The sequence below is a fragment of the Salvelinus alpinus genome, chromosome 29 (genome assembly GCF_045679555.1).
Source record: "Salvelinus alpinus chromosome 29, SLU_Salpinus.1, whole genome shotgun sequence".
NCBI lineage: Eukaryota > Metazoa > Chordata > Actinopteri > Salmoniformes > Salmonidae > Salvelinus > Salvelinus alpinus.
The window spans coordinates 39,156,188-39,169,096 of record NC_092114.1 but is presented as its reverse complement, the minus strand read 5'-3'; the positions used below and the strand labels follow the sequence as shown (position 1 = coordinate 39,169,096).

General features: G+C 39.2%; 1 protein-coding gene across 2 annotated transcripts in view; it reads left to right on the top strand.

Moving 5' to 3' along the window:
* LOC139558983 (BOLA class I histocompatibility antigen, alpha chain BL3-7-like) overlaps positions 1–12,909 on the top strand; it is a 220,857-nt gene that overhangs the window by 11,900 nt on the left and 196,048 nt on the right. The window contains exons 2-8 of one of the 2 annotated variants that reach the window (XR_011671677.1): positions 1,095–1,352; positions 2,676–2,954; positions 3,303–3,617; positions 3,863–4,003; positions 4,298–4,315; positions 4,568–4,634; positions 6,267–6,346. Coding sequence is in view for 1 of the 2 variants with exons in the window: in XM_071374555.1 (XP_071230656.1) it covers positions 1,095–1,352; positions 2,676–2,954; positions 3,303–3,617; positions 3,863–4,003; positions 4,298–4,315; positions 4,568–4,617 (1,061 nt within the window). In the remaining variant the exon portion in view is untranslated. Of the gene's footprint in view, positions 1–1,094; positions 1,353–2,675; positions 2,955–3,302; positions 3,618–3,862; positions 4,004–4,297; positions 4,316–4,567; positions 4,635–6,266; positions 7,336–12,909 lie in introns of those variants that run through there. The other variant, XM_071374555.1, reaches the window with a different exon arrangement.

Below are 12,909 nucleotides of genomic sequence, written 5' to 3'. Positions count from 1 at the left end.
GTAAACCTGTTAAAGTCTTACTCACATCGGCCTATAGCTTGCTCAGTAACAACACTGGGGTGCAACTGACATTCAGAAAAGAAGCTAAACAGTCAATTCTGCCACCTTTGAGAAACAGAATTGACCATTTACCTTCCTCTCTGAATATGATGTCAGCATCACCCCAGAGGACTGTAAAAAATGACAGGTTTTGCATTGTTATTCCTACACAAATCAAGAAAATATTTGAGTTTTTTTGATTTTTCTCCCCTTAATTAAATATAATCCACTAATAGAGTGTCATAAAAGTCTATTTTGATGCCATATTACCTTTTAGCTAAGTGAACTGAATCAAATAGTATAAACCACTTGGTAGTTCATATAGTATAAACCACTTGGTAGTTCCTATCGGGGTGATGGGCGTCTTATTATCAATGAACTTACATTATTTATCAGACACTCTTATCCAGAGCGACTTACAGCAGCAGTATGCACTCACGTTTTCGTATTGGTCCCCGGTGGAATTCCAACCCCAAACCCAGGCGTGGAAAGCACCATGCTCCACCAACTAAGCCACATGGGACGCGTATCATGTACATTTGGAAGGAATGCAATGTTTTCACTTGTGTTTATCACATGTAATAAATCCACTGAAATATCTGTCTAGGAATATCCCAGTTCCATTTCACAATACTGTTCTTAGTGTTCAGTGTGTCCATCTATATATCAGACCATCTATACATGAGACCATCTATACATGAGACCATCTATACATGAGACCATCTATACATGAGACCATCTATACATGAGACCATCTATACATGAGACCATCTATACATGAGACCATCTATACATGAGACCATCTATACATGAGACCATCTATACATGAGACCATCTATAATCAGACCGTTATCATCCCTGATCATTATGCTGATACCATGTGTCAATAGGTAATATCTAGTTTGTAATTAATAAACAACCAGTTTATTAAACAGTAGTGTGGAGAAACTAGAAAGTGAATATAGAGAAATGCAAACCTATGTTTAGCCTACATGACTTAGAAAAATGATTATCTGTTCAGAATTCAACATTAACATTTACTTTTTCCCCTCTAGCGATTCACTCCCTGATGCATTTCTACACCGCATCTTCGGACATTCCCAACTTCCCAGAGTTTCTGGTTGTGGGGATGGTGGATGGTGTTCAGATGGTTCACTATGACAGCAACATCCAGAAAGTGGTGCCAGAACAGGACTGGATGAAGCAGACAGACGCAGAGTTCTGGGAGAGCGAGAGAGAGAAATTCTTTGATTCCCAGCAGTCATTCAAAGTTGAAGTTCATATTCTAATGCAGCGTTTTAACCAAAGTGGAGGTAAGTCCTTCATCTTAACCACATCTGATCAGTTGTGTTTGTGTAAACTGTCAAAAACCCTTATTCTAGGAGACATGAATTAATCAGGATTAGACAAGAATGAATCAGGATTAGAGAAGTGATCATTAAAGTTACAGATCTAGAATATCAGGGATGTACAGATCTGCCCTCCTTCCAGTTTCTGTTTCCTTCACACACTTATCACACAGCATTATTTGCTGGTTTTCAGTATTAGAAAGCATCTAGCATGGACTCCTTTGTTTCTCTGCTTATGTTTACTGTATGTATGGTCCCAATTGTTGCTCCTGGACACCAGCACAGCATTCATTTTAAAACTACTGTGTACTCTGTAAGTGTGATGATGATGACCAAACCACTACTGTAAATGGCATCAAACTATGAGTATCTTTATGGACGTACAGTATGTCATTGTTAAGGTCAGTCTCCAATTACCCGAATGGCAGGTTGGTGAATGTGAGAACTCAGATTGGAATACATGTGTAAGTTTAATATGTCAGTCAATACCTCAGTCAGTCCCTCTAGTCTGCTCTGTGGAGCTTTCATGGTGTGTGTGTGTGTGTGTTATCCACACTGCCCAGCTGTGTGCTGCCCTCTGTCCCCCGCAGTAGAGCTGTAGTCTCCTCAGCCTCTCTGAGTGTCTCTCTGATCTGATTGGACAGTAGAGAGAAGCAGAACATGAAAGTGATGATGATGATGATATGTTTGGTCTTCTCTGCTCTAATGGACCATAGTGCCCAGTGACTCTGCTGCTGGAGCTGATCAGGCATCTCAGGAGAACTCTACACACACTCACACACACACACACATATATATATATAGCTCCAGTAGGCTAACATTATTGAGAGATAATCTTCCTCATGTTAGTCTCTCCATCTCTCTCTCCCCTGTTCCTGACTGAACAGAGGATCCTCTCACTTCCTATATCTCTGACATCATCACTAGAGGACAGTCTTCATTTGTCAACAGTGTTTTATTCATTTACACACCTCACTGAACTACAGTCCTACACAACATCCATTTGTTAGAATAACACTACTGTATTGAACACCAATGTGTATCTTCAACACAGTAGATAGAACCAAGCCAACATCAGCTGGTGTAGAATAGATCCACACTCTGAGTCTCATCATCACCTCTCTGTCTCTGTGGTGAAGGTGTGACATCATCATCACACTGTAGAGATCTGATCTGTTTTATTCCAGTCTGGTTGAACAACTAATACATGATGATAGAGATCCCACTGGCAGACTGAATCTGGAGAACAGATTACACAATGTTGCTGACCCTCTTCCTCTCTTTCAGGAGTCCACGTTCTCCAGTACATATATGGCTGCTCACGGGATGATGAGACTGGAAAGACAGATGGTTTTGGACAGCTGGGTTATAATGGGGAGAACTTCCTTGAGTACGACATGAAGACATTAACTTGGAAATCTCTTAAACAGCAAGCTGATTTCATGCAGGATAAGTGGAACAATGACGGCAGTAGACTACCCTTCTGGAAGATCTACTTCACCCAGACCTGCATTGAGTGTCTGAAGAAGCAGGTGGTCAATGGGAAGACCATTCTGAGGAGGACAGGTAAACATTCAGAAATGTCACTTTTTTTCTTTTGTCCTTGTATTTATGCAACACTTGACATCTATCTTTTGATTTGTGAATTAAGTCCAGTACTACATAATTATAGATGTGTCACTTAGGAACATTGAGTGGTTCTGGATCAACAGTGAAATATGTCTGGTTAATGATACAGAATGCACTATATTGTTGTGTCATCATCTATAACACCAACATCCTTTATCTTTACTGATTCTGTGTTATCTACAGAAATCACCATCCATTTATGGTATAATTTGGATAAATGTAGATGCTTTTAGTCTGCGCTCATTTCAAAATAACACCAATGAAATGTCTGAACTCTCCCTCCAGTCCCTCCATCAGTGTCTCTGCTCCAGAAGACCCCCTCCTCTCCAGTGACCTGCCACGCTACAGGTTTCTACCCCAGTGGAGTCATGGTGTTCTGGCAGAAAGATGGACAAGAACAGCATGAAGATGTGGAGTATGGAGAGACTCTCCAAAATGATGATGGAACCTTCCAGAAAAGCGCCCACCTCACAGTGACGCCTGAGGAGTGGAAGAACAACAAGTATCAGTGTGTGGTTCAGGTCACTGGTATCAAGGAGGACTTCATCAAGGTTCTGACTGAGTCTGAGATCCAGACCAGCTGGGGAAAGACCAACAGGGGTAAGAGGGAGAGATTAAAATATACACTATACCCAATTCTCCTACTGAATGTACCCAATATTCCTCATTTAAGTTCCCTCATGTGCTCAGTAAAGCAAACTGTCTGACTGCATGTTCTCATTGACCTCCTGAATTGTTATTATAATTTGTTTTTTACATGTAGGGGAATGCTGCTTGGATTTCATTTGAGATGGAAATGTGTTATGTTGCACTACAGTCTGAATGCTCTGTTCTGATGATTACAGGTGACCCAGCCCCCAACATTGTCCTCATCATTGGAGTGGTGGTGGCTCTCCTCCTGGTCATTGTTGTTGTTGGGGTTGTCATTTGGAAGAAGAAGAAGAAGAAGAAGAAGAAGAAGAAGAAGAAGAAGAAGAAAAAGAAAGGTGAATGAGGAAAGATATTATCAGCAGTGATTCACTTAGTAGTTTATAAATAGTAGTCGGGTCATAGTACTGGTTTAAAAGCATTAGTAAAGTAGTGATGGTAGAAGTACAGTATGTTTGATTTTAATCTGTTGTAAATAAAGAATCTTGTCACATAGGCTTTATGTCAAGTCTGCAGTAGGACATGCAGAAGGAATACAGGATTCAGGATACTCTCAAACATTATATTCTCTTGTATTCAAATAAAGCAAGCTGTCAGAGTCAATAATAACTTAATGTTTACCTCTGTTTTAGGCTCTGTTCCAGCCAGCAGTAAGTGTCTCAGTTCATATTCTTCGCTGATCTGAAAATATCACATGTTTTGTGTTTGACTGTATCCATTTGTGGTTGTCTCTCTTTTCCTTGTAGATTGTGATGCTGGTTCAAACTTAATGTTAATTGATGTATCTACTTAATTAATATGGAAGGTTTTATTTACTGTGAACCATGCATTAGGAACTTGGTAATGAACCTGAACTCGTGGATTGTTGTTTTTCTAACATTGGGGTTTTATTTCTGTTTTAGATAACGACACTGACTCTGCGTACTCTGGGGAAGATCTCCTGAAGACTTGAGTCCTCTCTGCACTTCTGTAAGTAACATCAGATTAAGTCACTAAAGGTGTCCTCATATTAATGAGCAAACTAGAGAAACAACCACTACTACACTGCTACTGGTTGGAATGTGTTTACAGTGGCAAGAAAAAGTATGTGAACCCTTTAGAAATACCTGAATTTCTGCATAAATTGCTCATAAAATGTGATCTGATCTTCATCTAGGTCAAAACAATAGACAAACACAGTCTGCTTAAACTTATAACACACAAACAATTATATGTTTTCATGTCTTTTATTGAACACCCCGTGTAAACATTCACAGTGCAGGGTGGGAAAAGTATGTGAACCCTTGATTTAATAACTGGTTGACCCTCCTTTGGCAGCAATAACCTCAACCAAACGTTTTCTGTAGTTGCAGATCAGACCTGCACAACGGTCAGGAGGAATTTTGGACCATTCCTCTTTACAAAACTGTTTCAGTTCAGAAATACTCTTGGGATGTCTGGTGTGAACTGCTCTCTTGAGGTCCTGCCACAGCATCTCAATCGGGTTGAGGTCAGGACTCTGAACTGGGCCATTCCAGAAGGTGTATTTTCTTCTGTTGACGCCATTCTGTTGTTGATTTACTTCTGTGTTTTGGGTCGTTGTCCTGTTGCATCACCCAACTTCTGTTGAGCTTCAATTGGCAGACAGATATCCTTATATTCTCCTGCAAAATGTCTTGATAAACTTGAATTCGTTTTTCCGTCGATGATAGCAAGCTGTCCAGGCCCTGAGGCAGCAAAGCAGTCCCAAACCATGATGCTCCCTCCACCATACTTTACAGTTGGGATGAGGTTTTGATGTTGGTGTGTTGTACTTTTTTTTTCTCCACACATAGTGTTGTGTGTTCCTTCCAAACATCTCAACTGTAGTTTCATCTGTCCACAGAATACTTTGGCAGTAGCACTACGGAACATCCGGGTGCACTTCTGCGAACTTCAGATATACAGCAATGGTTTTTTTTGGACAGCATTGGCTTCTTCTGTGGTGTCCTCCCATGAACACCATTATTGTTTAGTGTTTCACATATCGAAGACTCGTCAACAGAGATGTTAGCATGTTCCAGAGATTTCTGTAAGTCTTTAGCTGACACTAGGATTCTTCTTAACCTCATTGAGCATTCTGCGCTGTGCTCTTGCTGTCATCTTTGTAACCCTTTCCAGCTTTATGCAAGTTAACAATTCTTAATCTTGGGTTTTCTGAGATCTCTTGTTCGAAGCATGGTTCACATCAGGCAATGCTTCTTGTGAATAGCAAAGTCAAAGTTTGTGAGTATTTTATAGGGCAAGGCAACTCTAACCAACATCTCCAGTCTCATTGATTGGACTCCAGGTTAGCTGACTCCTGACTCCAAATAGCTTTTGGAGAAGTCATTAGCCTTGGGGTTCACATACTTTTCCAACCTACACTGTGAATGTTTAAATGATGTATTCAATATAGACAAGAAAAATACAATAATTTTTGTGTTTTATTCATTTAAGCACACTGTTTGTCTATTGTTGTGACTTAGATGAAGATCAGATCAAATTTGATCAATTTATGCAGAAATCCAGGTAATTCCAAAGGGTTCACATACTTTTTCTTGCCACTGTATTTGTGTAACCTCTCTTTCTCATGTGTTTTAGGAAGCCGCTGACGAGGACAGCAACGAAATAAAAACAACAAATGCTGAACTTCTCAAAAACATAACATATATACGTATACTAACATATAATGTATACTTACACACACATCAGTCACACCCACTCCATATATACTGAACAAAAATTTAAATACAACCATTTCAAAGATTTTGCTGAATTATAGTTCATGTAAGGAAATTGGTCAATTTGAAATAAATTCATTAGGGCCTGATCTATAGATTTCACATGACTGGGAAGGGGTGGGCCTGGGAGGGCATAGAACCACCCACAGGGGAGCCAGGCCTAGCCAATCAGAATACATTTTTACCCACAAAAGGGCTTAATTACTGAACAAAAATACTCCCCACTAATGGGTGTAAACAAATTGAGCACAGCATTTGAGAGAAATATGCTTTTGTGGTTACGGAACATTTCTGGGATCTTTTATTTCAGCTCATGAAACATGGGACCAACACTTTACATGTTGCGTTTATATTTATGTTAAGTATATATAAAAACAAAACATCTGGTTTCAAAAATATTCTTCGGTGAACAGTTTTACTTTCATTTAATCCTTGGTTTGGCTTTTCAAGTTGTGCTGTACTGTCATTTTTTTAATTATAAAATGTTATAATGCCACTGTGATAGACTTATCTCAGTCTTACAGTTATAATCAATTAAACACCATGAAAGTGTGTTTCTGGAAAGCATTAGATTGTTGTGAGATGTTGAATTAAGACAATCACATTTTACAATATATTAATTTAAACTGGGAAAAACTCTATTTTGTTTGAATGTGTAGCAGCGCAGGTGGTGTTATAACTTTGCTCACACTAACTTTAATTGCATGGCTATAAGCCAGACAAGGCCTGTCCATATGTTCCGTTTGTACATTTTTCTCTTACCGACAGTGGCGTTATTTTTCTAGCGGATTTGATGATGTGTTTGATTATGATGGGGCATGACACTGTTTTTGACTGTACCTTCTGTAGTTGGTGGCATGTGAACATGTATTGTAAGTGTTTCTACTTTGTACCTTATGGATGCAATAAACATTTGAAGAAAAGTGCCATACTGGGCCTTTTTTTAATAATGTTTTCAGTAAGATATGTTTTAAACAGAAAAGGATTTGAAGTGAAACAATATTTGTTTGTATATGAGCTTAAGAAATAATATAATACACTGCTCTTTTCATGAGACTGACTAGGTAAATCTAGGTGAAAGCTATGATCCCTTACTGATGTCACCTGTTAAATCCACTTCAATCTGTGTAGATGAAGAGGAGGAGACAGGTTAAATAAGGATTTCTAGACATGGATTATTGAGAGAGGGATTGTGTATGTGTGCCATTCAGAGGGTGAATGGACAACATATTTAAGTGCCTTTGAACGGGGTATGGTAGTAGATGCCAGGCGTACTGATTAGTGTATCAAGAAGTGCAATGATGCTGGGTTTTTTATGCTCAACAGTTTCCCGTGTGTATCAAGAATGGTCCACCACCCAAAGGACATCCAGCCAACTTAACACAACTGTAGGACGTGTTGGAATCAACATGGGCCAGAGTCCATGCCCTGACGAATTGAGGCTGTTCTGAGGGCAAAATGGAGTGCAACTCTATTCGTACGGTATATATTTTGATGACCTGTATGAAGTTGATGGGGCGGCAGGTCGCCTAGTGGTTAAGAGCTTTGCGCAAGTAACTTAAAGGTTGCTGGTTTGAATCCCAGCCTTAAGTATTTTTTTAACACTGCAACTGCAGTTGACTGGGATTTTGGATGCAGTAATTGCAGAACAGTTGAACTGCAGTTATATTGCACTGTGACTGCAGTTACACTGTATTTAGTATTTTTTAAAGCGTACTGCGCTCTTAAGTACAGCTGACTAGTTGAGTAATCTGCCACGTTTCTTTGAGCATGGCACTGAGCCCTGATTGCTCATGAGTGTCTGTTAAATGACATGCCGATGTTTGAGCAAGATGCTTACTTAACACGGGGTATAATGTGCACTGTCTCTGATGACCTACTAAACAGCCGTATATAGACTAAAATAAGTTATGAATAAAATGTCTTTACTTATATGGAGGTTCACATCACGGCTTGTTTTCATTCTCTTCTAATCAGTGACTGTTTCAGACCTGGAAAATCAGGTGCGTGAATTCTGTCCTACGAATAAATCAATAATGATCAATAAACAGCCAGGCAGAAAATAGCACTAGCAGTACTTTGGCCCTCTAGAGATGAAATGAACAGTGCTATCAAAACCTGAATCCTGCCTGGCCACCGATGACATACATGTTAGGCTACTGTTGATGCTGAAGACTATTTTATGGAATGTAGTTTCTGTAAGGGATGTAATTCTCTTTATAATAACCCACTGGGAACTGTAGAATACCTCCCATGTAACTACTGCCACACTATTCATCTCCACAGTGACTCATTTATCAAGCTGAGAAAATGAACATTTTTTTGTGTATTTTTCTTGTACCATCATCTTTGAAATACAAGAGAAAGGCCATAATGTATTAATCCAGCCCATGTGTGATTTAGATTTTGGCCACTAGATTGCAGCAGTGTATGTGCAAAGTTTTAGACTGATCCAATGAACCATTACATTTCTGTTCAAAATGTTGTATCAAGACTGCCCAAATGTGCCTAATTGGTTTATTAATTAATGAACTTTTCAAGTTCATTACTGTGCACTCTCCTCAAACAATAGCATGGTATTCTTTCACTATAATAGCTACTGTAAATTGGACAGTGCAGTTAGATTAACAAGAAATTAAGCTTTCTGCCAATATCATATAGGTCTATGTCCTGGGAAATGTTCTTGTTACTTACAACCTCATGCTAATCACATTAGCCTACGTTAGCTCAACCGTCCCATGGGTGGGACACCGATCTGTAGAGATCCTTAAGAGGTTTTAATGTATTTTTCATGTCAGCCAGGACAATATTTTTAAAGAAACAATCTTTAGTTGAGTAAAATAAGGAGTCTATTGCTTCAGTCCTTGTTTCGTTTTCACTTGTTGTTACCTGGTAAATAACCAACAACCATGAATAACCACCAGGAGAATAAGGTGAGGAAACAGTCCATTGATGCCAAGCACACCTTTTTAAAGAAACACAATTTATTTCAATCTCTAGTTGAGTAAAATATTTACATTTGGTTCTGGTCACAAAATAATCCAGAAAATTGCAGTAAACAGCACTACACTCAGGCAGAAAACGAAATGTTCTATCTGGCCAGACCTAGTAGAAATACTACAACAGTAAATTAATAGATTACATTTGAGTTATTTTTAATTTTTTACGTTATTGTCCATCTCTTAAGGGACATAGTCCCCGTACTGCAGGGGCGGTTTTATGTTAGCCCTTGTCCTGGTGTGACACGCTGGTAGCATATTGGGCACCTCTTGGATCCTCAGGGCCACTCCTCCACATCCTCCTGAATTTGTGGAGGCACGGTCGGCAGAGAACTGCTCTGGTGGGGTCTTACCTGTCTCCTGCCCACACTATCCAGAGGATATTCACAGTCTTCCCATGTGGCCCTCCTATGCTCTTCTGAACTGGGCGTATGTCGTTCCAGGTCCTTCGATACTTTCGGCCCCTTACTTCCACTTCATATGAGGTGACAGGAGCACTCTGACAGCTTGGCCTTGTTATATTACAGCCAGGTTTTTTGCATGCTGGTCATAGTAATGTTTTGACTTGTCCTGATGTGCACACTTGTGTGCATGACCTTTGGTGCTTGTTGCTGTTAGGTTGTTTGCTATTCTAAAGTGAATACTGATACTGAAAGAAAACACTTAATTTTATAATTGTTCACCATTTATCATCTGACTTTGGATATATTATGTTTGACTGTATCCAGTTTAGACTGTGGTTTTGTCTCTTTCTTGTAGACTCTGATGTTGGTTTAAACTCCTCCAACAACTCTGCTCCAAAAGACATGAGGTTTCTCTCTCACTAATCAAACAGGTGAATCTCTCTGGGTGTCTTTGAAACACCAACGTCAACTTTCTCAGCAATCCCCTATTGACGTGAATTCATGTCATGATGTACTCAGGTTTGACTTACTAGTGGATATCTCAAGTCAGGATTTGGCCCAAGACTTTTCAGTGGAATATGCTTAATTTGTTTGTTTTTTAATTGCTTATGTACTATTTTCACAAGTACAGTATGTGGGGAATTTTGAAAACTCATAGTACAAAACTCCAAACTGGTAACACTTGTAATGCTGCCAGTCTCACATAAACCTTTCATTGCTTAATGAGTACCTCGGATGCTTTCTCCTGTGAGATAAATTTAGCCTCTTGCGAATTTAAGGAAAATTATGAAACACAGAGACAAAATATATTTCTAATTTTATTGGTAAAAAATGTTGGGTAGATTGGCTTCCCTTGGCATCCATGAATAGACGCCCTTGCTCCCATGTAGGTTTATGCAGTCTCTTTCTGACAGTTGACTCATGCACTTCGACATTGATTGTGGCCAGAGAGGCCTGTAGATCCCTTGATGTTACCCTGGGGTTCTTAGAGACTTCTATAAGTATCTTTCGGTCAGCTCTTGGGCTGAATCTGGTGGGATGACCTGTCCTAGCTAGACTGCCAGTGGTCTGGAATTTTCTCCATTTGTAGATGATCTGTCGGACAGTGGAATGATGTACTTCGAATTTCTTGGAAATGGATTTGTAACCCCTCTCAGACTCACGGGCATCAATTATCTTTTTTCTGAGGGCCTTTGATAGGTCTTTTGATCTTGGCATAATGGTTAAGACCAAACCAGACCAAGTTTCTTATCTTTATGTAAGGCTGGATCCTCCCAAGTTACTTTCTAATGATTTATAATAATTTGCACCTGTTTGGGTGTGCCTGATTTTAATTTTAGCCATTTTTCCACATAAAGAAATAGTATTTTTGTTTATTTTAATTGGATAAACATTTTTTGGGGGTGATTTGTTAAATTGGTATACCTTTATCAATTAATGTGGTTGGAATTTAGCCTACCCCCCTAAGAAATAGGGTACAAAGTTTTGCATATGCTACACATCAAAACACAAGGATTAGTGTTTTTGTAATTTGTTCTAGGGTATTTTTAAGGACAAGTAAATGTGGGTCATTTGGCCAACCTCCCTCTTTTATTGATGACGCATATTGATGATTTTATTGATCTGAATGAAGATGGATGTCCATAAAATTTCTCAAATGTCCGTTAAAATCTAACCTGTCATGTTGTCCGGCACCAAATCTTCCGAAAGGAAACTCTGAAATGGCATATTGTTTTTATGAAGATTTTAGAATATTCACATGAAAATCTGTCACTAACTGGATGAAAACCTAGTTATAGACACCCAAAAGACTCTGGCAAGTGTGCTAGTCCAGTGTTACTTTGATTATGCCTGCACATCATGGTTCACCAGCAGAACCAAACATCTAAAGAATAAGATACCATCCTAACAAGCTTGTAAGAATTGTACTTAAACTACCCCCTCATATTCATCTGGAGGTTGAGCATTTTTTTGTCTCTATAAAGGTACTTTATCTATGTAATTGTATATTTATTTATGTGAAAAATAGGGCTAACAATGGAAATAAGTCCCCAACTTTATTGTGCAATCCCGGTCACTTCAAAAAATATTTGTGTATATACAAAATTATTCAAAATAGCTACATTGTATGGTTAGATATCATTTTTTGTTTAAAAAAAACAAATTGCAACTGCAGTATTAAACTATAAACTTTGTGAGAAAACCCTAAAATTGTTCCTCAGCTAGAAATGTTACACCCTCTCATGCCGCCATCTTGAGCGCCCATCGGTGGCGGTAATGCACCTAATTTATGAAAGTTGCCAATCGCAATATAAAGTCAAGAGATGAAAAATCCTGGAAGGAGGAGAGATGACTAGAAACGATTCGGTTGACCGTTTTATGTGTGGATTAATTGTTGGAGTAGAGGACCTTGTGCATTTCAGGTAAAATAACAACTAAATGTTTATATTCCAGGACAAATTAGCTGGCAACAGCAAGCTAGCTAAATAGGACAAATTAGCTAGTAAGTGCAAGCTAGCTAAATTGCCATAAATGTTTAATGCTTTTTGACCTGTCCCCAAATTAATGTAATTGGTTCAGAGTTTGTTTTGATATTTTAACCTGCGTGTCGTGATCACGTTTGGTGTGGGGGGACAAAATAAATGTATGCACAATGGCGCACTCGCGCAGCCGGTTTTGGTTCGGTGTTAAATAAAATGCAAATGAATTACTTAAAAATCATACAAAGTGATTTTCTGAATTTTTGTTTTAGATTCCGTCTCTCACGGTTGAAGTGTACCTATGATAAAAATGACAGACCTCTACACCCCCCTTTCAACCTCCTCCTTTTCCGCAGCAACCAGTGATCCGGGTCAACAGTTTAACTTTAAACCATCCCCTCACCCCGACACGGGCGCGAACCAGAGACCTACTGCACACATCAACAACGGTCGCCCACGAAGCATCGTTACCCATTGCTCCACAAAGGCCGCGGCCCTTGCAGAGCAAGGGGCAACACTACTTCTAGGTTTCAGAGCAAGTGACGTAACTGATTGAAACTACCAAAGAAAAGACTTACGTTGGTCAATTATATGCCTCCTATATCGGTAACTGAATGCAC